Source organism: Lycium barbarum, chromosome 10 (assembly GCF_019175385.1).
Source record: "Lycium barbarum isolate Lr01 chromosome 10, ASM1917538v2, whole genome shotgun sequence".
Classification (NCBI taxonomy): Eukaryota; Viridiplantae; Streptophyta; class Magnoliopsida; order Solanales; family Solanaceae; genus Lycium; species Lycium barbarum.
In genome coordinates this window covers 6,349,071-6,374,191 of record NC_083346.1, presented here as the reverse complement: position 1 = coordinate 6,374,191, position 25,121 = coordinate 6,349,071, and the positions used below count along the sequence as shown (strand labels likewise).

General features: G+C 34.0%; 3 protein-coding genes and 2 non-coding genes across 6 annotated transcripts; 2 read left to right on the top strand and 3 right to left on the bottom strand.

The window, feature by feature from the left end:
* The first annotated feature begins 448 nt into the window (after positions 1 to 448).
* On the top strand, positions 449 to 7,119 carry LOC132614024 (uncharacterized). The gene is made up of 4 exons (XM_060328361.1): positions 449 to 1,300; positions 5,518 to 5,610; positions 5,717 to 5,784; positions 5,913 to 7,119. The coding sequence occupies exons 1-4, from the start codon at positions 677 to 679 to the stop codon at positions 6,070 to 6,072; spliced, it is 945 nt and encodes a 314-aa protein (XP_060184344.1). The 5' UTR covers positions 449 to 676; the 3' UTR covers positions 6,073 to 7,119.
* TRNAY-GUA (transfer RNA tyrosine (anticodon GUA)) lies at positions 1,941 to 2,034 on the bottom strand. The gene is made up of 2 exons: positions 1,998 to 2,034; positions 1,941 to 1,976 (listed from the first exon to the last, which is right to left on the bottom strand). It is a non-coding gene; the product is annotated as a tRNA-Tyr (tRNA).
* On the bottom strand, positions 4,107 to 4,200 carry TRNAY-GUA (transfer RNA tyrosine (anticodon GUA)). The gene is made up of 2 exons: positions 4,164 to 4,200; positions 4,107 to 4,142 (listed from the first exon to the last, which is right to left on the bottom strand). It is a non-coding gene; the product is annotated as a tRNA-Tyr (tRNA).
* A 7,271-nt stretch (positions 7,120 to 14,390) lies between the features above and the next one.
* LOC132612655 (BTB/POZ domain-containing protein At5g17580-like) lies at positions 14,391 to 16,282 on the top strand. The gene is made up of 2 exons (XM_060326769.1): positions 14,391 to 14,471; positions 14,669 to 16,282. Exons 1-2 carry the CDS (start codon positions 14,391 to 14,393, stop codon positions 16,280 to 16,282), a joined length of 1,695 nt encoding a protein of 564 aa, XP_060182752.1.
* A 699-nt stretch (positions 16,283 to 16,981) lies between these two features.
* On the bottom strand, positions 16,982 to 23,959 carry LOC132614833 (haloacid dehalogenase-like hydrolase domain-containing protein At4g39970). Of its 2 annotated transcripts, XM_060329379.1 has the most exons (11): positions 23,544 to 23,958; positions 21,616 to 21,709; positions 20,756 to 20,800; positions 20,604 to 20,654; positions 20,345 to 20,419; positions 20,221 to 20,254; positions 18,136 to 18,191; positions 17,992 to 18,051; positions 17,535 to 17,594; positions 17,384 to 17,430; positions 16,982 to 17,267 (listed from the first exon to the last, which is right to left on the bottom strand). In XM_060329379.1, the coding sequence occupies exons 1-11, from the start codon at positions 23,888 to 23,890 to the stop codon at positions 17,219 to 17,221; spliced, it is 918 nt and encodes a 305-aa protein (XP_060185362.1). In that variant the 5' UTR covers positions 23,891 to 23,958; the 3' UTR covers positions 16,982 to 17,218. The 2 variants fall into 2 exon arrangements, with proteins under 2 accessions (XP_060185362.1, XP_060185363.1); XM_060329380.1 differs by lacking the exon at positions 17,384 to 17,430 and having other exon boundaries at positions 23,544 to 23,959.
* Between the last annotated feature and the right edge of the window lie 1,162 nt (positions 23,960 to 25,121).

Here is a 25,121-nt window from a genome sequence, read left to right as displayed (position 1 = left end):
TTTAATTATAAAGTTGTATAACATATGAAAATATAGCTACAATATACAAATAAATACTATAATATATATATATATATAATACAAAAAATAAAAAAAAAATAGATTTTAACCACTCCAAACCGGACCGGTTCCGGTTTGAGGTTTAAAACCGGTAAATCGGAACCGGCCGGTTCCTTAACCGGTTCCGGTTGGAACCGGTTGCCACCTTTAGGGTTAACCGATAGAGGGTAATTTGATCACTTTTATAACATTAGGTGCATATATAGACCGATAATATAACGAATAGATATTAAACCTTTTTTCAGAAGTAAAAGGGCAAATATGACCCTTTTTTCCTTATTTTTAACCTAATATTGGGACCCTCAAAACATCAATCATTGAAGCATATTGTGACAAGAATAATGAGTAGATGAAATAAATAAAATGCTCTAAAAAAAATCAATAAATTAACTAGTGAAGCGTAGTCTAAGAGGAACAAAAAACAAAATCCTACATTCCCTGTAGAACACTTTTGTTTCTCTCAATACTTTGTTTTGGAGATAAAGCAATTGGAATCCAGCAAATTTTTCATGATTGTCAGATTTTTATTGGATTTCCTATAGGATATGGCCAAAAGCAATTGGAATCCAGCAAATTTATCATGATTATCAGATTGTTATTGGATTTCCTATAGGATATGGCCAAGTGTTGCAGCTTTACTGCATCAAGAAACAAGTGCTTCAAATACTCTTTTTCAAATTCAGGCTTAAAATCTTCCACAAAAGATTTAGGTGATGGCACTATTATGCATTGCTGGATACCAAAAACACACAAAGAAAAAAAGCCCATTTTGATTCTCATTCATGGTATTGGAGCCAATGCTATGTGGCAATGGAGTGAATTCATCACACCCTTATCATCAAGATCCAATCTTTATGTCCCTGACTTGTTGTTTTTTGGTGAATCTTATACTACTAGACCTGAAAGAACTGAACATTTTCAGTGTCAGTGTGTTATGAGGACTATGGAAGGTTATGGGGTTAGGAAAATGATAGTTGTGGGGTTGAGTTATGGTGGTTTTGTAGGGTATACTATGGCTACTCAGTTCCCTGAGGCAGTGGAAAAAGTGGTTTTAGGATGTTCTGGTGTTTGTCTTGAGGAAAAAGATATGGAGAATGGGATGTTTCAAGTGAAGAGTGTAGATGAAGCTGTTTCAAATTTGTTGCCACACAGTCCTGAGAAGTTGAGGCAGTTGATAAAATTGTCTTTTTATAAGCCTGCCAAGAATGTTCCTTCTTGTTTCCTCAATGATTTTATCGATGTAAGTCTTGTCTTGGATTTACACTTCTATATCCTTCTCACTGATTTTATTTAAGGTGATGGTGGAATTTAGTTCGAGTTACATGATTTTTCAATCATTTCGTGTGTGTAGTTCACATATTAGGTATAAAGATTGAATCTTGGATGCCTAGAATGAGCAATAATCATCTTTGCTAGCTTGGTTATTTAGTTTATTTAGATTTTAGTGGTTTAAAATGATGATTGATTAGTGGCAAATCAGGATTCTTGAAGTTTTATTTCCACTGATTTTATTAGTGGTAATGTTGGAATTTATTTACATTAACATAATTTTCTAATCATTTTTGTGCAGTTTATGTATTAGTGTATGAAGATTGAATCTTTGTTGTTTAGAGCAAAGGAAATTTATCTCTTCTACCTTGAATTTCTGGATGATTAATTTATTGCTTGGTGGGGAACGTAGGATTCTTGAAGGTCTTAGAGGTTTTCGCTGAATTGTTAAGAGTAATGGCCAAGATAGAAGAATTGAGGATTATAAATCAGTTTCATGCCCTACTGTTAAAAAATAACTTATGTGTACCTTCTGCCACATTGGGGGTGTGATTTAAGACACTCTTCCTCCAGAAAAAATGCCAAGAAGATATTATTGAAAAATAATTTTATCCGACCTGCCAGATTTAAACCAGCGACCTAAGGATATCTGAAAGGTTTACACCCTACTACAGTCCGCCGCTCTACCAACTGAGCTAAGGTCGGTTGTATAAACCCTGCCTAGTTGATAATATTATAAGGTGATCTATCTTATAAAATTCCAAGAATGTATATTCTCTTTCCATCATTTCACAAATATGAAATTGAGAGATATAAACTTTTGGATTATTTATATATGCTTGGTGAGTTTCTGGAGTTTGGTCTGAAGAATGTTGTTAGTTATTTCAACTGGTTCTGGTATTCATACTTGTTGCTCTCATGATGTTCTTTTACGCCATTACTTTTTCTGTATACCTTCTGCGACAAACTCTTTTTTCCCGTCTTTTTTCAAATAAACAGACAATGCAGTCTCAAGAGTTTGATCAATGTGTATTAGAAGAAATTCAGTGAGTTGCAAGAATGAATTTCGTCTTCCATCTACAACTTCAATTATATCAAGTTGAGAAAGAAATTTCTTAAAGTTGTTTCTAAGATTTTTGTTGATTTATTTACTTTTGGCCTGAAGTGTATATTGTTTCTTCAATCTGTTCTGGCTCCAAAGAAGCACAAATTGTCATGATCTATGGGCATTGCATCCTTCTAGAGTTCTAGTTATTTGCTCTCATGTTGTTCCTTTTGCACCAGTACCTGTACCCCCTTCTCCTTTTCAAAATTACTATGTTACTCATGAATTCTGATATACAATCGGTATTCGAAGACAGTTGTGACAATTGGGTGCTTCTTGTTTCTTTCATTGGTTTCTAGGAGCTAGTTATTAAGGGCATGGATCCTCACTGAAATTTTAACATTGCCTGGATTAACAAATTGAGGATTGTAGGGAATATCACACTACTGACACTAGAATATAGTTTTATAAGCTGCTATTGTCAAATAAAATGGTACTTAATAAATTCTTTTCATGCACCACCTGTCAGAGTGAGTATATTATATGAAATCCATCTTCTCCAGAATAGACATTATTAAAAAAAAAAAAAAAGGAGAAAGCAGATAGCAAAAAGAATCAAAATCCGACCTGCAGATTTGAACCAGCTACCTAAGGATATCTGAAAGGTTTACACCCCACTACAGTCCTCCGCTCTACCAACTGAGCTAAGGTCGGTTGTTGTTGATTCTTTCCAATGGTATGATTTTGACAACATTATAAAATGTCTATCTTGTTTTAGTCCAAGAATGAATTCCCTCTCAAAGCACTGCTGAATATTGTCCACCGGTGTTATCAAGAATGCCTATTGCATGAGCATGAACATTTTTTTTTACTTATCAAAAAAACGAAAAAGAAGGGGCGGAGCTCATGCCAATGCTTTGAAACTAGATTGGTTATTACTTGATCTTCCCTGTACCTTGGCTTGGAGTCTTGATAACATTATAAGGTGATCTTACCTTGTGAGTTCCAAGAATAAATTTTGTCTTCCATCTACAGTTTCAAAAATATGAAGTTGAGGAAGAATCAGTTAAAGTTGTTTGGTGACTCATCTAGCTTTTTGCCTGAACTATATATTATTTCTTCTACCAGTTGTGCTCCAAAGGATCCCAAATTGTCATGAATCATAATCTATGTGCATTGCAACCATGTAAATTTGTTCTCATGTTTTTCCTTTGGCGCCACTACTTGTTCTCTAGGCATTCATTCTGCATTGTGTGAAGAAGCAGGCATTCTTTCTGCATTGTCACGCCTAACTATCATTTTAAAGTTCTTGCTGTCTGTTTGTCTATATAAACTCTTTCATTCCCCTCCACCACCCTGTTGCCCCCTTTCACTTTCTCAAACAGTACATGTAGTATATACTCTTGAAATTTGATAAATGATTCTTATAGATATTTATGATGTTGGGTGCTTGCTTATTTCTTACATTGGCATAGAGAAACTAGTTGTTGAGGGTCTGTATTTTTCACTGAAAGTTTAAGCCTCTGCCTGGATTAAGAAATTGAAGATTGCAGGGAATCTCACACTACTGACACAAGGCTATATTTTTTATAAGTTGCTATCTCCAAAAATAATGGTAATAAGTTTTTTTCATGCACCTCTTGTCAGAGTGGGAGTATTTTATACAGCAAAACCGCCTTCTCCAGATTAAAATAATTAAAGAAAAAGAGAAATAACATGGCAAAAGAATCAATCCGACCTGCCGGATTCGAACTAGCGATCTAAGGATATCTGAAAGGTTTACACCCAACTACAGTCCTCCGCTCTACCAACTGAGCTAAGGTCGGTTACTGTTGATTCTTTCCAATGCTATGGTTTTGAAAACATTAAAAATTGTCTATCTTGTTTTGTTCCAAGAATGACAAGAATGAAGTTCTCTCATAGCTACCACTGAATGTTGTCCACCAGTGAATAGAGTTAGGCAATGACCTTTTAAAGTTGGGAAGCTCATGCTAACAGTAGCCCATTGCATGAGCATGAGGTTTTTTTCCTTATTTAAAAAAAAAAGGGGGAGCTCATGTTCACGCCTTGAAACTAGTTTAGTTGTTGCTTGATCTTGCCCTGTACCTTGGAATCTTGATATCATATCTTACTTAGTGAGTTCCAAGAATGACTTTTGTCTTCAATCTCCATTTTCAAATATATGAAGTTGAGGAAGAAACTTTTAAAATTGTTTATAAGATGCTTAGTTACTTGTTTACCTTTTGGCCTAAATTGATCGTTATTTGTTCTACCAGTTCTGCTCCATTGCATCCTTCTAATTATTTGCTCTCATGTTGTTCCTTTTGCCCAACTACTTTATCTCTAGGTATTCCTTCTGCATTATGATGCATAAGTATTGGATTTCAAGTTCGTCTTGTCTGTTTGTCTATTTAAACCCTTTCCTTCCCCTCAACACCCTGGCGCCCCCTTTCTCTTTCTCAAAGATTATTATGTGAGTAGTATATATTCTTGAAATTTCATAAGCAATTGGTAGATTCGTGGCGTTTCTGACAGTTGGATGTTTGTGTTTTTCACTGAAATTTTAAGTCTGCCTGGACCAAGAAATTTAAAATTGCAGGGAATCGGACACTTCTGACATCAGAATATAATTTATAGGTTGCTATTGCTAAAGAAATAGTAATATATACTGTTCAGACACTCTTGTCAGAGTGGGACTATATTATATGGCAAACCCCTCTTCTCCAGAGTAAAACAATAAAAAAAGGGTAGCAACTCCATGACTCGAACTCGTGACCTGGTCACATGGTAGCAACTTTACCAGTTACACCAAGACTCCCTTTCTGATTAAATTAATAATTTTAAGAAAATAAATAGAAAAAGAAGATGGCAATGCTGTAGTTTTGAGAACATTAAAACATGTCTATCTTGTTTTGTTCCAGGAATGAATTTCCACCCAAGCTACAGTTAATATGGCATGCACTTTCTCCTCTAGTTTGATTAAGTGATTTGTGAGATCAACTCTAAGGCTTTCAGTTAGTAGAATTTTCTCAATTACATCTATGTTTGGCTTCTCATTAGTACGAGAAGTTTCACTATATGTCACAACTCACAATTGTTCAACCAAGTTAGTATTTAAGTGTTTTTTTTTCTTCTTGTTGCAGGTAATGTGCACAGTTAATCATCAAGAAAGAAAGGAGTTGATAGAAACATTATACAACAACAGAAACTTCACTGATCTTCCTAAGATTACTCAGGTTCGTATAAACTATGGTCTCATCTCTGCCACTTAAAGTTCAACATTCATCGCTCTTGTTATTAGTTTTTTGAGCTCTCTTAACTCTGAGCGCCACCTTTATGCAGCTCACATTGATAATATGGGGAGAATATGATCAGATATTCCCACTGGAATTGTCTAACAGATTAAACAGGTCAATCTTACAAAACCAAATTAGCTCATTTCCTTTTCCGTTTCAAATCTCTCCATGTAATCTCCTCCGGTTTACAAGAATTAAACGACTAGCTTAGCGTTTTGTCCGAACTTGCTTTGTTGGTGCAGGCATTTAGGCGAGAATGCCCAACTCGCGATAATAAAGGATGCAGGGCATGCAATTAACATGGAGAAACCGAAGGAGCTTTACAAACACTTGAAGTCATTCCTTCTTGAGTCTCACCCTCATATACTAAGCCGGACAGTAATGGCAATAGCGACAAACTAGATTAAAAAGAATGAAGAAAGCATTACATTGGAGGAGTTTTTCTGGTAATTTGGCTGAATCTCTTGGCTACCTAACTTCAATGCATTATTTGTCACTTGATTCTTGCAATCTCCCAGGGCCTATTCATGTTCGTTCACCTGCATAGAGTATTTGTTCTTTGAAGGTAGTTCCCTGAAGGGAACAATACAATTCTGGATATTCTCCCTTCCATCAGTAAGTTATTTAGACTTAAGTTTTAAGTTGCAAGGTCATCTTCCTGACTCAATTCAAAACCTTATGAACCTAACTCGACTTGATCTTCATCAAATAATTTTAGTGGCAATGTGGTTAAAACTTAGTCTAAATAACTTAGTGATGGAAGGGAGAATATCCAGGATGGTATTCGTTAAAAAATTACCTTTAAGGAACAAATACTCTATGTGGGTGTGATTCAAAAGAGATTCATGAATAGGCCCTGAGAGATTGCAAGAATCAAATGGGAAATAATGCAGTGAAGTTAGATAGCTAAGAGATTTAGTCAAATTATAAGAAAAATTTATTCTAGAGAATATACTTTTTTCATTCTAGACTTATTTAGTTTATTTTTGTTGGGTGAGCTCTCAACCATTGGTGAAGCATTATAAAAAAGTTGATAGAGATGCAGAAAACATAATCAATCCAACCTGCCGGATTTGAACCAGCGACCTGAGGATATCTGAAAGGTTTATACCCCCTATAGTCCTCTGCTCTACTAACTGAGCTAAGGTAGTTGCTGTTGATTCTTTCCAATGCTATGGTTTTAAGAACATTATAGAATGTCCATCTTGTTGTGGAATTCCAAGAATGAATTTCTAGTCAAAGCTACTGATGAATTTTGTTCACCAGTTGTATGGAGTTAAGCGATGAGCATTTTTTTCCGTATAGTAATTTTTTTTTGTTTTTTGTTTTTGGGAGCTCATGCTAATACCTTGAAAATGGTTTCGTTGTTGCTTGATCTTGCTTGTACCTTGGAATCTTGATAACATTGTAAGGTGATCTTAGATAAAGTCCGTTTGGCTTAGCTTATAAGTTGCTGAAAATAACTGTTTCAGCTTTTTTGAGTGTTTAGTTGGCCAGTCATAAGCCATTTTATGTTTAAAATAAGTTCAAAAAAATAAGTTGGCCCGTTTGTTTTAGCTTAAAAAACGCAGCTTGTAAGCCAAACATTTTTTTGCGCGGATTGCCCTTCGTTTGGGGTGGTCTTTAAATTTTGCCCCTCAAATTTGTGGTCTTTAAATTTTGCCCTTTGTTTGAAAAGATGGGCGAATACATGAAGTTCTGGGTTCGAATTTTCGTTCAAGTATAAAATAAAAAAATAATTTCGCAAGGCAGGATTGGGGAGTGTATGCCGGATCCATCATACAATCTTTAAGAAAAAGTTAAAGTTATGCCGGATCCGGCATAACTAAAAGTCTGCCCCTCAAGGCAAAGTCTACCCCTTCCGGCAGACTTTTAGTTAAACATAACTAAAAGTCTGTCGGAGGGGGCATACAAAATTTAAACTTTGCCTTATAAGACAAACTTTAGTTATGCCTTAAGGAAAACTTGCGCCTTATGGGGTATACTTTTAGTTATATTTTATGGGCACACTTTTAGTTAAGGCATTACTAAAGGTTTACCTTGAAAAGTTAAAAAAAATACATATATATGCTTCAAGGCAAAGTTTGCCCCTATCGGCATAAGTATGTTTGATAATTTCTTAACAAGTTTATGCCGATGGGGCATATTTTTAATGGGCAAACTTTTATGCCGGATCCGGCATAAACTTGTGAAGGAATTATCAAAGTTGTGCCGGAACCGGTATACTTATGCCAAGTTTGCCCATAAGGCATAAGTATGTCGGGTCCGACATAACTTTGCTAATTCCTTCACAAGTGTATGCCGATGGGGGCATAGCGAAATTTAAACTCTGCTTTGCGATTATTTTTAAATTGTTTTTTGACTATGTGGGGGTTCGAACCTGAAACCCATGAGATTTAGCGAAGGGCAAAATTTAAAGATTTCAAATATGAGGGACAAAATTTAAAGACCACCCCAAAAGAAGGGTAATTCTGCGAATTGGACTGCCCCAACTTATTTTTTTTTAAATTTATAAGTTATTTTCAGTTTATAAGCTGCTTTTTTTAAGCCCATCCAAACAGGCTCATAGTGTTCCAAGAATGAATTTGCCTTCCATCTGCAATTTTAAAAACTATGAACTTGAGGAAGAAAAATGTGAAGTTGTTTATAAGATGTTTGGTGACTTATCTACCGTTTGGACTGAAGTGTACATTATTTCTTCTACAAGTTCTACTTCATAGAAGCTTAAATTATCATGATCTATGCGCTTTGCGTCCTTCTAGTTATTTGCAAATATTACATGTATATACTCTTGACATTTGATGAAAGGTTGATATTTCAAGACATTTGTGATAGTTGAGTGTTTGTTGTTTTCTTACATTTGTATAGATAAATGATAGTTGAGTGTTTGTTGTTTTCTTACATTTGTATAGATAAACTAGTTGTTGTGGATCTGTGTTTCTCACTGAAATTCTAAGCCTTTCGGATATATGTATTATTTGACCCTTTTCTCTAAAATAGAAATAAAAAATCTGCATACTGGATAGAATATGTGCAATCGTTATTTGTTATCAGGATAGTTCTTCAAGGCTAGTGTGGAGTAATTGATAGCTTTGCAAAAGAGAATAGTTATTATTACGTCCTAAGTATCATTACACATGTGAAAAATGCTATTACTGCGTCATAAGTATTATACATGTAAAAATTGACATCCGTGCAATTTTGCTTTAAAAATCAATAATTATGAATAATAGACATTCCCATCTCTCTTTTATTTCATGCAATGTCTATTTTACCCTTGACATTTTCAATCCTCCATCGATGTACTACTTTTTATATTATATAAAATCTAGTATTTTTTTAACCTAGGTATTTATAGATTTTTATTTAAATTCATATTATAAGTAGAATAATCCTTTTATGAATTTATCACAAAATCTTATATTACTTTTTATGATTGATATTTTAATATTACATGCATTAAGTGTGTCCGCGTGTGTTTATCATATATATTTAAGTTTCACTTCTATTTTGTTCTCTATTGTGAATATATAAACGAGTTTTAGTTGTCATTAATGAAATATTTTAAATCATAATTTAAAATTCATTTATAATGTAAATAGATAATCCTTTAGGAAAGTGTTATAGAATATATCTCTATGTTTATTAATTATTTTGTATTGTATTACCTGCATTGAAATATGTTTGTAAAGTTATTATTACCTATTATTTGACTTGTATAAATGGATATCAAAGTTTTGATTATTATTAATAATTCTTATTCTTATTCTTCTCATTTATTTCATAATAGAACTTCATTAATTTATATACTCAATTAGTATTTCTCACTTTTTTTTCCATCTCAAAAATAATATTTACTTTTTATAGAAAATTACATAGATTAAAGAAGTAAAAAGAAAAAAAAGACAAGTTGATAATATAAGGGTAAAGTAGAAATTTTAAAAAAATCAATTAGGATAAAGGAGGGAGAATGACTATTATTCAAAATTAAGGGAGTGTTTGATTTTTAAACCAAAATTAGGGGTGAAAATCATTTTCACCCCGTGGAAAAACATATAGAAGGATAAGGCATATTTAAATTTGATATGAGAAAGTCTTTAAATTAAGATAAGAAATCATACTCTACGGATAAAGTCGTCTAACTAAAATCTTAATAGATACTGAATAAACACAAATATAATTCAAATTCATTCGTAGGCCATTAATTCAAACTAAAATTTGATATAGCATGTTGAAAATATACAAAGTATAAGTAGTTCCAAAGTATTATTTGAATTATAGCTAAAAACACTAAATAAAGAAATTTACTAAAAATATTAATAGTAAACAAATGCATACAAGAGGATAAAAGGGATGGTGTGAGGATATTTATGATTTTGATTAATTTATAAAATAAATAAAGTAAATAATTAAATAATGCTAAACATTATGGTTAACAAATTTAGAAAATGAACTAGGTTTTAATATTGGTTTGTTTTTCATAAGTATTGGAGTAATTATTATAACATGTTAAGGTGCTAAATATGCTAACATTCTCTCATGTAAGCTTTAATATTTTACAACAAGCTGATTCTTGAAATTATTCAATAAACCTGTATATTTATGATTACGTTTACCAAGATCGAGCATCGCGCGGGTACCAGTAATATTTATTTGTATTCAGTGTTTATATCAAACCAAACAAGTTATTTGAGCATTAAAAACAGTACAACAACAACAACAACAACAACCCAGTGAAATCCCACAACGTGAGGTCTGGGGAGGGTAGAGTATACGCAGACCTTACTCCTACCAAGGTAGGACGGCTGTTTCCGAAAGACCCTCGGCTCAATAAAAAAAAGCATAAAAAGAGGTCAACAAAAAAAAGCATTAAAACAGTGAGAATAAATATCGTTTTACTATAGCTAAATGAATAAGTGTGTATACAAAAGACTCATATTTTGCATTTATTAGTTTAGTGTTGACCCCAGATAACACATTATTTACTTTTCATTGCCACCAACTGCATTAAAATTATAAATTGAATGATTATACCTGAGTCCAATAAATACATAGAGATATGCCAAAGAGGCATAATAATTATGCTAAAAACCATGATCCTTTATCAATAGTGTCTAGAAAGTAAATCATCGTTGTTACCGAGATTACTTATTTTAAACTAAGAACAACTAATTTTTTTTTAAAATGTTTATAAAAGAAGAAGAAGACTTAACTTTCTGTAAATTAAAAAAAAAAAAAAAAACTACTATAGAAACCAGTGTTTGTGAGAGCCGTTCCTCATTTATAGGTGGTTTTAGTTGGGGTTTTGGAGTGTTTATCTCTTATCAAACTCTAATTTTAGCACTTCTAAATAACAGAATCTCCAAATGTTACGTTTGAACGTTTGAATATTGAATACTAACTATTAAATCCAACAGAAAAAGTCATAAGCATTCTACTTTCACAGCTCTATTACTTACAAGCTACTTCTTTAATTCTTCTCTTTCTTATTCTCCTTTATAGTTTACAAGAATAACAAAGACATATTCTAAACAATTCAGGTATATGTTCCTCCTCCACTCTTTATACTGCTGATTTCACAAACATAAAAGGTTAAACATACTTAAATGGAGTATTAGATTTCATGCATTCAGATATTTGTAACCTCGAATTGAAGTCCTTATTCATTAATTTTATGCTGGTATTCAGATGATTATTATTGTATGATGCATGTATAATTCACTTTGTTTTTGTTAGTATGGTTAAAGAAAGTGAAAATGAAATATAAACAAAAGAGAGAACAAATGCCTCAGAAAGCGTCAAGAGCTTCGAAAGCCTAAAATTGAGCTTGAAATTGAGTGTCCTTGAATTTAGCCCGTTCGCTATTCAAACACTGCTCAGCAACAGTCGACAAGAGGGAAATATTTGGGTGAACCAGTAGAGTTTGGCTTGAGCTGGACTTAAGCATTAGCTAGGTAAGTGTCCTGTAGTAAGAGGAGTAGTTCTCTTGAGGCCTCGGGCAGTGGAAGATGAATAATCGCTAAGGAATAGCTTGAACTAAGAAGAAGTGAAGTAATACTTGGTCATCCCATCTTTTTGGCATTTGGGAAATTTTACAGCGAAAAGAATCAAATTTTCCTACTAAATTCTCCTCTAGATTAATAACACCATAACATAATTGTGAAAACCTAATTTTTGACTGAACTTAAGTTCACCATTTTTAGGGTTTAAGTATTTCTTTAAGGTTTAGTTAAATATTATTAGTTTTATTTTAGTTTTTAGTAAGTCTTACTTTTTAAAATTGAAAACTACAAAAATAGAGCCTCATTTTAGTATAAGTAGTGTTTTTATTTCTTTTATCTTTTCAATGGAAAAGAAAATTAACAAAATAATATGTTTTCTTTTAATTTACATTTTAATAAATAAGTTAGTTACATTTTATTTTAGTCTAGCTAATTGACTTTTCTTATGTCTTGTTAGTTTAAAAATAGTTAAATAATATTTTTATATTTTTATTTTTGTTATCTTTTTAATTAAAGGAAATCAAACCATAGGGGAAAAAACCAAAAACGGAAAAAGGGACAAAATAAAAATTAAAAAAAAAAAAACCCTAAATCCCAATTTTAAACCTTTAAACTTATCCCTTTAAACCCCTCCCTGAAAATTTTCAACAAACTGACATACTCCCAGCACACACAAAAATATAAATACACACACAAACACAGAAAACAAAGGGAAACACAAAATATACACCCAGACGTAGAGAGCAAAAAAAAGAAAAAAAAAATACAAAGAGAGAAGAAAAATTTAGGAGTTTCGAAAAGGTTTTATTGGAGTTCGAGATTTTCGTGGACCTGAAAGTTAGCCATTATTAACTTTCGAATCAGTGGACTGTTGCAAATTAATCTACGCAGAAGGTAACGTTCAATTTTCTTTGTATAGTTTAATGTCACGATTGTATGAGACCAATTTAAATTATTTAGCCGTTATGTTCTTCTTTGGGTATTTGAAATAAGTTTCTACTATTCCATTTTTGAAGTTGTTTATAGTTTTTTTTTTTTCAATGAAATGTTTGGATATTACCATGCATATAGAAATATGACGGCTCACATTTCGAATAGTCAGTTTGCTCTCATGAGGTTTTACTACATCTTTTCATCGTCTTGTATATTGGTGATTTTTATCAATGTATCATTTTTTACTTGAATTTTATTTTTCTACCTTGACTAGACAAGAATGTTGACGCCGAGGCCTTTATTTGTCATCGTATCACATGCTTCATTTCTCTTTGTTTTCCTCAATCTGATTTCGGTTTTTTTTTTTTAATCAAAGAATTTCGGTTTATCTAGTTAGTTATAAAAAAAAAAAAAAAAAAAAATCCTGCATGGCTGCATGTATTGTGATGAATCTTCAGTGAATTCACATTATTTTTATGCGTTGTTTATTAAGTTTCTTGATAGGATTTACTGCTCATGTTTCTTTTTTCCTTCTTACGTGAATGAAGAGAATGGGCTTACATAATGATTTGCAAAGTAAAAACGTGAACTATGATTTGAAATTGTTGTCTTTGTATTAATTTGAATAGAGAAACACTCTCAAAGACTGAGGGAGTAGCATTTTATTTACTGGTTTTGTCCTTTCTTGGGTTATCTACTGTCCAAATTTAGAACTTTTATTTAAGCTCTAAGTCGCCTCTTGGATGATTTAAACATGCAAAAATTGTGACTTGAAGTTAATTTAAGCTTTTCATGTTATTTGAATGAAATGGCTTAGTTGATTGTTGTGAATATCTTTTGTCTTGCTTATTTGGTTGAATCGATGTATGCGTTTTGTACCACCTGTTAAGTTTGGTCCTTAAATTTAGACACTACTATAAAGTAAACTATTCATTTACATGGAAGTATTAAGTTGCATGAAAGGTGAAGTGTTCAAGAATTAAAGACGTTAGAGTAAACTAGGCCATGCTTTTGAGATAAACTTGAAAGAGATTTGGGTTTAAGTTGAGTTAATAGCGGGTGTTTTCAATAAATTTCAAGGCTATTGATCTCTAGAATACATACCAGTTTCTCTAGATAAACATATGGCTAGATGCACAAGAAGAAGCGTGACACTCAAATAACAGTCTCTATTAGCATACATTGTATAATAATCTCTGCAATGTTGCTCCACACAATAATCCATGTATTATCATTTGCTGTAAAGTAATCCTGGTTCTTAATCCTTGCATAATGTGAATCAAACGACCCCTTAACGTTACTGTAAAGACATAAAGAAGCCCCTGCCTATATGGAGTGCTTATTGCTATATATTTTGCAGGTTGATTAGAGTACGACCAATCAGAATCTAATCCTGATTCCCAAATATTAGCCTGGAAGGCCCTAAAATTTGATCTCTTAATGACCTGGAAGCAACAAAGATATGAGAAAATGGCCACAAGCAAAAGCATAGGATCTCCATCCAGGTATAAGCTCACATACTAATTTAAACAATCATTCCCGGTCCTGTTCTCACTCATTAATCTTTTTTTTGTAGTTTTCTTTTACTTTTACTCTTTCACTTATTAAATCATTTAATGTTGTTCTTTTTCCCCCTTCCTTTCAGGAAACCAGTGCATGCTTCATCATCAGATGTTCAGCTCCACATTTGTGGAGTACCATTCTCCTTGAATAGGGTAAGAATTGCTATCATCCTCCAACACTAAAATCTTCTATTGTAAGCGTGTATGATTTTCGTGTCATGTAATGTACATCTTGAACAAAAATTTACCAGCAAAGGATATAGCTGGATGGTGGAAGCCTTTCACTCTTAACCAGAGGTTTGGAGTTCGAGCTTTGGAAAGGAGCGGTTTACCCTCTTAGGGGACCTACCCCCTGTGTGATATTAGTTGGGCCAATGAATTTCTGATACAAATTCTTACAAAAAAAAGTTAACACACATCTTGATAGACTTTTAATATGTCATTCATTCCCTTAATTAATTTTCAACTTTCCTAAGCTGTTGGTTTGTGTTGAAATTACAGGAACTTTTGGCTGCAAGATCTGCAAAGCTAGCTGCGTTGCTGAAAGAGAATCCTGAAGATGACCTTTCTCATTTGCTAGGAGAAATTCCCACTGATTCTAAAACTTTTGAGCTGGTAGCAAGGTTCTGCTATGGCTTTGACATAAACCTATCACCTGAAAATGTTATTAAAGTCCTTTGCCTTGCTCACTATCTTGGAATGTCCGAGATTCACAGCACCAACAACCTCGCGAAGAAGGCTTGTTTCTATTTTCAAAATAATATCCTTCCTAGCTGGAACATGTGCATTAAAGCCCTCAAATCTGCAGAAACCATTCTTCAACAAGCCGCGGATCTTTCCCTGGTTGATGCCTGTGCAGAGTCCATTATCACCAAAGTACTGCATGATCCAGGTCTTCTTGGAGAACCCATTAGGAATGTAACAACAACGGATGATGACAGTGAGAACGATGAAAATCCCTATAAGCCAAATGTGAGGAGGAGGCTCTTTGTTCTTGACTGGAAATCAGAGGACGTGACGCTACTTTCCATTGCTCTCTACGAGCCTATTATTCGTGCAATGGTTCATCGGAAAGTACCACTGGAATACGTGGTATCATCTCTGTTTCAATATCTCAATAAATGGGTTTTTCCGAGCACTAAAGGAGAAGATGATCCATCAACTTATGAGATGAATTCTCAGAGAGAAATCATTGAGGCGGTGGAGAGAGTGTTGCCTCAAGAAAAGGGGCTGATCCCTTGTTCTTTGCTCTCTCAAATGCTGCAATCCGCAATAATCTTGGAAGCTAATACTGACTGCAAAAGTGGATTGGAAATTAGAATAGGAAAGCAACTAGACCAGGCAACTGTCAAGGACCTCTTAATACCTGCACAAGGATATGCTAAAGAAGAACAGTATGACACTGAAAGTGTGAAAAGGATATTGAAGAATTTCTACAGCAATTACTCAAGCACGGATACATCTGGCCTAATTGTGGTGGCAGAACTTGTTGATGATTTCTTAGCTGAGGTTGCTAGTGACATAGATTTGAAGTTGAACACGTTCTTAGAACTAGCAGAGTTATCACAAGCAGCATCAGGTGGAACTAATAGAAATTCTGATGGAATGTATAGAGCAATTGATATATACTTAGACAAGCACAGATATCTAACTGACTGGGAAAGGGAGGAAGTTTGCAGGGTGTTGGAGTGCAGCAAAATGTCGCCTGAAGCCTGTGAGCATGCTTCACAGAACGAAAAGCTACCAGTTCGAGTAATGGTACAGATTTTATTTTCTGTGCAGTTGAAGTTGAAGGATACTGTGGCTAAGAGGATTCAAAGGGGTTCTGATAACCGATTGTTGAAGCTGAACGAAGATGAGGAAGATGCAAGCGGGAATAGCAGCAGTGAAGAGGAAATATTGAAAGCAGAGATGGAAAAGATGGGAAGCAAGGTGATGGATCTGGAGAAAGAATGTGATATGATGAGAAGGGAAATTCAGAGAGGTAGTTACCAGCATAAGATTCAAAAGGGGAAAACAAGCATGTGGAAAGAAATGAAGAGGAAGCTTGGTTGCATGACAAGCATGCATGAGACAAATTGCCACGTGAAAAAGAAAAAAGTGCATCCAAGATAGAAGATATCTTCTTCTCTTCTATCCAAGATACAAGTTTGTGCTTTCATGTTTACATTTTATGCCAAGTTTAAATTTGCATTCTCTTTGGAAATTAAGAGTAGCAGAAGCATACCTACTCTTTCACCTTTTCATTTTTCAATTTTAATAAAACGAATTGGAAGTCTTAATTTTGTGAGATAAATTGGTCATTTTTTATATAGGAGCTAGAATAAAAAAAAGTTTATGTTTTGTGAACTAGACGTGTATTTGCTTACAACAATAGATAACTCTTCCATCTCAAGTCTGGTATGGTAACTTGTTAAAAAAAAGGAATAACCTGCCATCATTGGTTTCATTACACTAATTATTTAAAAAGTATTTACATTATCAATGTATATAAATTAAACTCAATTGGAAACTATGTCTCTTTTTTGCCTAATAATCCTAAAATGAAGTTGGACACGACCACTATTCATTAACCTTCGTGCTTCGAAAGTGTTGAACAGAAGGGGAAAAAAAAGTAATATTGAGAAATGACAAAAAATCATCATAACTAAAAAACCTAATTTGCAGTGTTAATTCAAATAAGATTGCCTTAATTTTTACGATGTAAAGATCTTCGGACATAATTAAGGACAACAAACAACAAATACCACATATAAATTAATGATGGATTTGTTTGGAAAATAGATTAGGATATCCTTGGGAACAGGAGCAAAGTGCTTGTAACTGAGATTATATTGACATATACAGAGAATTTAAGTATTACAAATGGAAGTGATAACTGTTATTTCACACAAATGAATAATTATGAACAGTTTATTTTGGAACAAAAAGGATACAAAGAACCTCTAACTACACAACCAGGGACTTGAAATAGCTTGGCAAAACCTTCTTTTCAGATGCCAACAAATCTGCTGTTTCAGCACTCTAGTATAATGGACTCGGCCCCCTATCCTACTTTGTTACCACAACATCTTGAAGAAGTGACTCTAAATCATTAAATCTGCATGGATTCAACAAGTAACTAGTCATAAATCACCATTCGGATACGTCAGTTCTTATACTACAATGACTAGCATGTATATATATATATATATATATATATATATATATTCATACCTAACATCACTCAAGTCAGGATAGATTGCTATGGCTTCTTTGAAATCCTGTGAAGCATGATAACGTGTCCCAATAGTGATGTCAATATACGTTAAGCATGGGAGTCGATGGTATTGAAATCTTTGAAGGAGACCAGAATGATATGCATTACCTGATCCGCAGTAGATGAAGTGTAAGTTATCACACACGACATTCCAGCACCAGTTGCTGCCTGAGAAATTGGTTTACAGAGTTTTGTCAAACAAAGATGGTACAGAACAGTTATAATGAACACTGAAGTAACAGTTACTCTGGCAAACACAACAGTATTCATGTTAGAATGAACAGGGCAGTTCACATATCAGAACTCCAACAATATAATTTTGACCTGCCACATAAACCTATTAAGAAGATGAAATGAGTTTCAGGAGAAGGCAACGATATTCTAATGAGGTGTGTTATAACTAGTTAAAGTAGCCTATGATGAAAGTCAAAGTGCTACCCTCTATAAGATTTTCTGAACCTCTCTGCCACAGTTTATAAGAATCAAAATGACTACTTCGAGCTACACAGAGCCTCTCAAAAGAACTTTAAAATATAAGATTGTTCCAGAAAATTAGGATATGAACCTGTAGCCCGATGACACTATCCTCCACCACCAAACAATTGCTTTCCGAGACGCCAAGTTTCTGTCAAAAACCAAACCAGATGTCAAAAGAAGTAAATATTATAATATGCTGCATGCAAGAGCAAATCTGTAAAATGTTAATCACCTTGGCAGCTGTAATGTATATTGAAGGATCAGGCTTTTTTTCTTTCACGTCATCACCTGGAAATTACAAACACAAAAATATATTACCATATTCGGAGAGTCCTGTGCTGAACACATATAGCATTGAAAGTTAAATCTCTTTTGAAAGTTAAATCTCTTACTGACTAAAATCATGTAATCTTATAAGATAATAATACTCCCTCCGTCCCATAATAAGTGTCACCTTAGCGAAAAACACGCATATTAAGAAACCAATAATGCAATGTAAAGTTTACTAAACTACCCCTAAATAACAAAAATAAATTATTTTTCCCTTTTGATTAGAGCATGCATGAAAAGTAAGCCTTTTAACATTGGGGGACTCGGCTCCCCTCCAGTAGTCCATCGGTCCATTTCGTCCAGTGGGTTCTTAAATTTAGTACACTGTCCCTTTAGCAAATAAGTGGTCCAGAGATTAATTCACTTAACACACATAACTTAACCCTGGTTAATAGTTCACTCTGTTTCCGTATCTCCTCTCCACAGCCAAATAAGAGTAAAACTCCTTTTCTTTCCTTCCAAATTTCTCAAACAGGAGAGAACGAACAATGTTAATGCGCACGGTACTCATTGGTAAAATTTATAGTACTCCATTACCAGATCTCAATCAAAGTGCAGCCCCTACGAACTGTACTCGCTTTCAATTCTATGTGCTGAATTGAAAATCTCTAGGTAACAAATCAAAATCCAATTGAAATATATGAATACACTACTGAGAACTAAAAACAAGCTTTAGCTTGTGTACCAACTAAATGAATTTGCAGGGTCCTCCTTAGTTCTTACTGTCTATGGCAACCTCAGGACAGCTCGACCCCATTTTTGTATACCGACCACCCTCCAACGAAGTAACTTAAACAGCTAATTTCACCAAGAAATTCAAGGAGGACGCCACTTTTGTTTTGGTTAGTTGTTAGATTACTTGCAAGTTTTGCAGGGGTAGTAGGTTCTTGTCTGATACTAGAGAGGAGAGATTGAAGAAGATTTGACCGGGGTTAAGTTATGTGAATTAATCTGGACCACTTATTTGTTAAAGAGACACGTGTACTATATTTAAGAGCCCACCGGACGAAATGGACCGATGGACTACTGGAGGGGAGCTGAATCCAACATTGGGAATCCAACAATACCAAGTTTCTATGTGCCTTTTGTCTTGAATACATAAATTTGTTAGTTTTTGTCTAAGGGTAAAGTAGGAAAAAACTTGTCAATATATGCATTGATTTCCTAAGGTGACACTTATTATGGGACTAAAAAATTTGGCTAAAGTGACACTTATTGTGGGACGGAGGGAATAGTAGTTTCTAGACGTAATGGATGTGTTCCCTCCAAACTGATTTATCTGCAGCATTTCAGTTTGTAACAGCATAATAGAATTAAAACGACACATTGCTAATTGTACAATTTTCAGAATACAAATGCTCGAAACTAGGGACACTTCAATTAATTGAAGCGGGAGAAGCCACACTAAGCCTCTCGTGATCTATGCCTCTGTTATTGGTCTTTCACTACATAACTTTTGGAATGTGATAGAAAATTCTCAAAAATCTTGTTTATCAACAAAATAAAATTCTCCGGCTTCCCAACCCACTTAACGGGTTTCAGTTACTAACCTACACTAGTAAGAGATACCTTGGGGCAGTATAATATAATCGGACGTATTACATGACGTACTTCTAAGTAATTTCGGAGTTGTGTAGAAACTGATTAATTTGAATGCATATTGTTAGTTGCCTATCTTAACTTGCAGATAGTCATTTCCTACAATCAGATGTAACTAGCCATCAATATATTTGAAATAAGCTTCACAATCGGCGACTGATTTCAACTGTTTCAGTGAGAAGTAAATTGACTTTGACAATTCGATTTTTTTTTTTTTTAATCTATGAAGGATCGGGATTGATAGGATTGTTGCAAACAACTTGTTACGGGGCAAACTATTATCCTGTTCACGATGTTTGTATGTACTTTAATGACTAGTTAGGAAGTAGCATGGGCTTTTACAGAAAAAGGTAGTATAAACCATCAAAAGAAGGCCAGATAAAGATACCTGCAAGGAAGCAATCAAGACCATGGAACCGATCCTAAAAGAAGAAATTTGGATAAAACAATTAACCATGTTCTACAAGAAATAGAACCGAAAGGGAACATGCTTCCAAAAGCAAAAGACTTACAAGTCCTATAAGATTCTCAAGACACAGTATAACTGAACTTTTGGTTGCAGCAGAGCAGACAGCGAGCATCTTGCCCTGAGATACAGAGGAAAACACATTAATGCCACTAGACTCGGTATACATGTAAAATACATGAATCCACTTAAAAGATTATCATCCTAGTAGCCCCTCAAAGTTATCTTCTTTAGATATATAATAACCAAAAATCAAGTACCATTATAGAGTAAGAACTGTAGTGTAAGGTAAATATCTATCTTACTGCAGCTTTGGCTTCATCCATCAATCTTAAAACTCCTGGTCTCGGCTTAACCTGCCAAAAGCAACACCAAATCAGTTTGTAAAAGAAAATTGGATATGCTACAAAATTCAAGCGATTTAAGAAGAATGATGAGTATAGATAATTTATCTTACAGTTCCGGATTTGATTATCTGTTTGTACCTCTCAGTCTTCCAATCCTACAAAAAAATGGAAAAAAGGGAAAGATGCAAAGGGGATCGTCACAGAAAAGAAAATCATTGGAAAGAAATTAATAAATTACATAAATATACTAGTAATAATTATAACAATAACTACATAACTAATAAAGTAACCACATAATTTAGCCTAGGAACTAATGACCCCCATCTATACCTTATCGTTCAAAACCCAAGTGTAATACACCTTTTTTATTTGATTATCATGTAAAACCAAATCATAACCTTCTCATGGAAAAATACATTTATTACCTCCATTTTCGAGTTTCAAGCTTAAAACATTCAGTTCCAAGTAAAATTTTCAAGAACTTATGACTAAACAATCCCCCAATCTGCTCATTCCCTCGGCTTCTCCCTCTATTTTCTACCCAAACCAACTGCCATCTATTTCCGGTCCTTCCCTTCCCTTCTCCCTCCCCCCTTCCAAGCCTCCAGGTCAGCCCTCAGAGTTCTACCTACCCCAGCTACAATTCGACTTGCGTTCAACTCCCCTCACTGGCCCTGCACACTCTATTTCTCTGTTCCTTCCTAGTTCTCTTTTTTGATGTATATTTTTTATAAGTATTTCTTGTTATGAATCATTCTTGAAACTCTGATAAGATATTAGTGGTTAAGATACATAACTTGTATCCAAATTAACAATGAAATGGATAAGAGTGACAAGCTAATGATAACAAGTAAATTGCACCATATTAATATACAGAACTCCAATACCTAAGACACTAATATATCACTTTCTAAGACTCAAATATCAGTTCACATATGTGCAAAAGAATCAAGAAAATTCAATATAGTACTTGAAGAGTATCAATGAGCTTAGCTCTATCGTTGTCATCCTCCGGAGGATTCTGAAAGATTGTCGAAGTTGGCCATCCATGTTCCTTAAAATACCTAGAAAGATATTTCGAAACACTCCATCAGTATATGACAATGTTAGAAAAGTGAGAACAAACCTCATCTAAGAAGTCAGGGTAATTATTTGATCATTCTATCATTGCCATTAAAGCCTACTCTTTCTTTTAGACAAAAGGATCACTTGTTGAAATATGTTAAAAGGGACACCACTCCAAGACTCCAAGATAGAGGGAGGGTACGCTATTTTCAGCTATGCTTCTCATCTCCTTATTTCTACTTCCCTTCTCATCTCTTACTTTTGTGTTACTATTTCCTTAGTCACTTTTCTATCCTTTAATCTTTCCTTTGTATCAGTTAAACTTTAGTAGGCATTTGGACAAGAACTGGGTGATAATTGAAAAAAATGTAGTGGTTTGAAATAAGTTGAAAAATGGTATTTGGAAGCGGAAGTTGTGTTCGGATATGCATCTCACTTGAAAAAATATTGAAGTTTTGGGAGGAAAAGAACTTGAAAAACTGGTCTGAACCAGTTTATGTCTAAACGGGCTCTAAAGTCCAACCAAAGAATCCTCTCCATTCTTTTCCTTTGTTGTGTAGAGGGATAGTGATTCACTAAAAATAGGTACTTAAAAGATAAATACTAGCTGAAAAAAGAAAGTACTCTTTTTTCCTTCATTACTGCTACTACTAAGTATTGACCACTCAATAGTAACGGTTATCATTAAAATAATACAATACAATTCAATACAATATAATACGATACATTTCTGAAATAAATGTAACAACAGTAAATGTATATCGAAGATAGAAACTAATTTTATAGATGAGACTATCTTGATTGCGAACCGAAGAATTTCATGTGCAATCGTGACTTTATGATTATCTCTTCTTATAAATTGAAGAATTTCTCGAGTTCATTGAGTAAAATAAGTAAATGAAGTCCCTTTTTATTTCTTTTGTATTAGAAAAGTCATTTAACTTTAGTTATTTCACTTAAAAATGTTATTCACGCTCAAAGTAATATATCCAGCCACTTTTTAATGCCATGACACATACTCCCTCCATCCCAATTTATGTGGCACAAAATTTAAGAAAGAACGGAAGAATTTTGAAATGTATGGTCTAAACAAACCGTAGACATTTGTGTGGCTATAAATCATTTCATTAAGGGTAAAAGGAGTATTCTAAAATTAAGTTGTTTCTAATTGTAGTAAGGTGACATTTTTTTCGAGACATACTAAAAAGAAAAGGGTGTCAGCCAAAAAATAGAGAACACTATACTCGACTCATTTTAACCAAAAACCTATGTTACTCGGACTCTTTTAAAATGTGATCAGGTGCGTGTCGGATTCTTCAAAAGTAGTGTATTTTTGGAGGATCCGATACGGGTGCAGCAACAGTTTTGAAGAGTCCGAGTAACTTAGCCAAAAACCTCATTTTCGACCCAATATCCAACCCGTAAAATCCCTTTATATGCTGAACTCTCTAAAACTGGTATACAGGATGGGATAAACAAGGATATCCTATTGGTTGTTATATCCCATGTGATTATTTTATCCGACCACATTTTAGTACAAATGGTGGGATAAAATAATCCCAGGACTAATTAATACCCATAACCAAAAATACATGATAAAATAACCCCGCAGCTTATCCCGGTATTATTATCTAAACAACCCCTAAGCAATTAGAGATAGTCAGGGGCGGAGCCAGTAAGGGCCCAGGGGTTCATCCGATTCCCCTTCAGCGAAAAATTACACTATATAGATGTTGAACCCCTGACTTCTTCATTTATTACTTCTTTTATATTTTTGACCCCGCTTAATTGAAATCCTGGCTATAGTACATACAACTTTTATTTGTTACGTACCATCGCATTTTGGGTTTGCCACCACCAATTTGATTCTGCAACACATCATAGAACTCGAGGCTCCAATTGAGCAATCCATCATGATCATGATCAGAAGAAGGGCAACGCACATTGAAATGAGTGAAAGCATCGTTATAAGCTTGTCGATGAAGGTGTTCTGATTCCAATATAACGCCATCACAATCAAATATCAATGCTTCTAATGCTCTCGAAGAAGCTGAAACTGATAGCGATTTCGTCGTGAAAGAATAGGACGAACAAGTTTTTCCAAGTGTTGTAAATAAAGGAGAGAAGAATAGTGAATTGTGTGGCTTTGGTGGAGAGAGAAGAAAGGTAATGGAAGCCATTGTTGTTGTAGTAACTGCTTTCTGTGTCAAGTTTGCTGGTTATGGCGGGGGATTTGATTTGTGTGGTTGTAGTAAAATGGAGATTTTCTTTGACATGTTTAATTACACATATAGCCTCTTTTTGTCATGAAATGACGACTAGTGTTCCACAAGTGTCCAAAATCTTAAATTTTTGGTCCATTACCTTTCTTCTCTCTCCGGCATAATACTTTTTTCCCGTTTCAAAATAAATAAATTTTTGAAGAAAGTTAGTTAATTACATTAATCAAAGATAATTTGCCAGTATTATCTTTTTACTTTTTTTCTAAATTTTTCTTAAAATTAGAGATAGTTAATATTGGGATTGGAAAACTTAATTGAGTGAAGGGTAACTTTGGAAAATAATTAAGTAATACCTTTTTGGGATTTGAAAAACTTCATTTAATTTGGACAAAAAAAAAGTGCTACAAATTTATTTATTTTGAAATGGAAGGAGTAAAATCTTTAAAATATTATCTTAGCTTGAAAAATTCGCTAGGAAGAACGTGTGTTACCCATTAGGCATAAGTTCCAGCTTTTGTCCTATGAGGCAGAACTTATGATCAATTGAGCAGGTTCACTGTCTTGTAATATTTTGAATTTCTGCATTATAGGAAAAATTAATTTAGGTACACAACTTATGCCCGTTGAGCAACAAAAACTTTATCTAGTGAATTTTTGAAGCGGAAAGTGAATTGTGTGGATTTGGTGGAGAGAGATGTATAGTGATGTACGCCATTGTTGTAGTAGTAACTGTTTGTGTAAAGTTTGTTGGTTATGGCGGGGGATTTGGTTGGCAAATGGGGATTTTCTTTGGGATGTTTGCACAGACAGCCTCTTTTGGGGCCTTTACAGCTTTACTTATAATTTTTTGCAAGTTTTTTTTTATTTTTTTTTATTTTTTTCCCCTCCCATTTTAGGAGGATTTATAGTGTTTTCATACTTCCCCTCCAGTGTGACTCGAACCCAGGACCTATCGATCGTGGGTGGAGGTGCTTAACCACTGAGTCATCCCTCACTTGTCTTTTGCAAGTTTATTTACTCCCTCTGTCTCGTTTTTTTTATTTTTTTGGGTTACACGTCCCCTAAAAATTATTAATTAGAAAAAGTATTTGACCCACTTTATCATTTTTTATGTCTAAGTTAAAAGAATCCGGAGCCAAAATGGCATATTTTTGCAGCCATTAGCCCAAAATAGGCTGCTTTTTTTTTT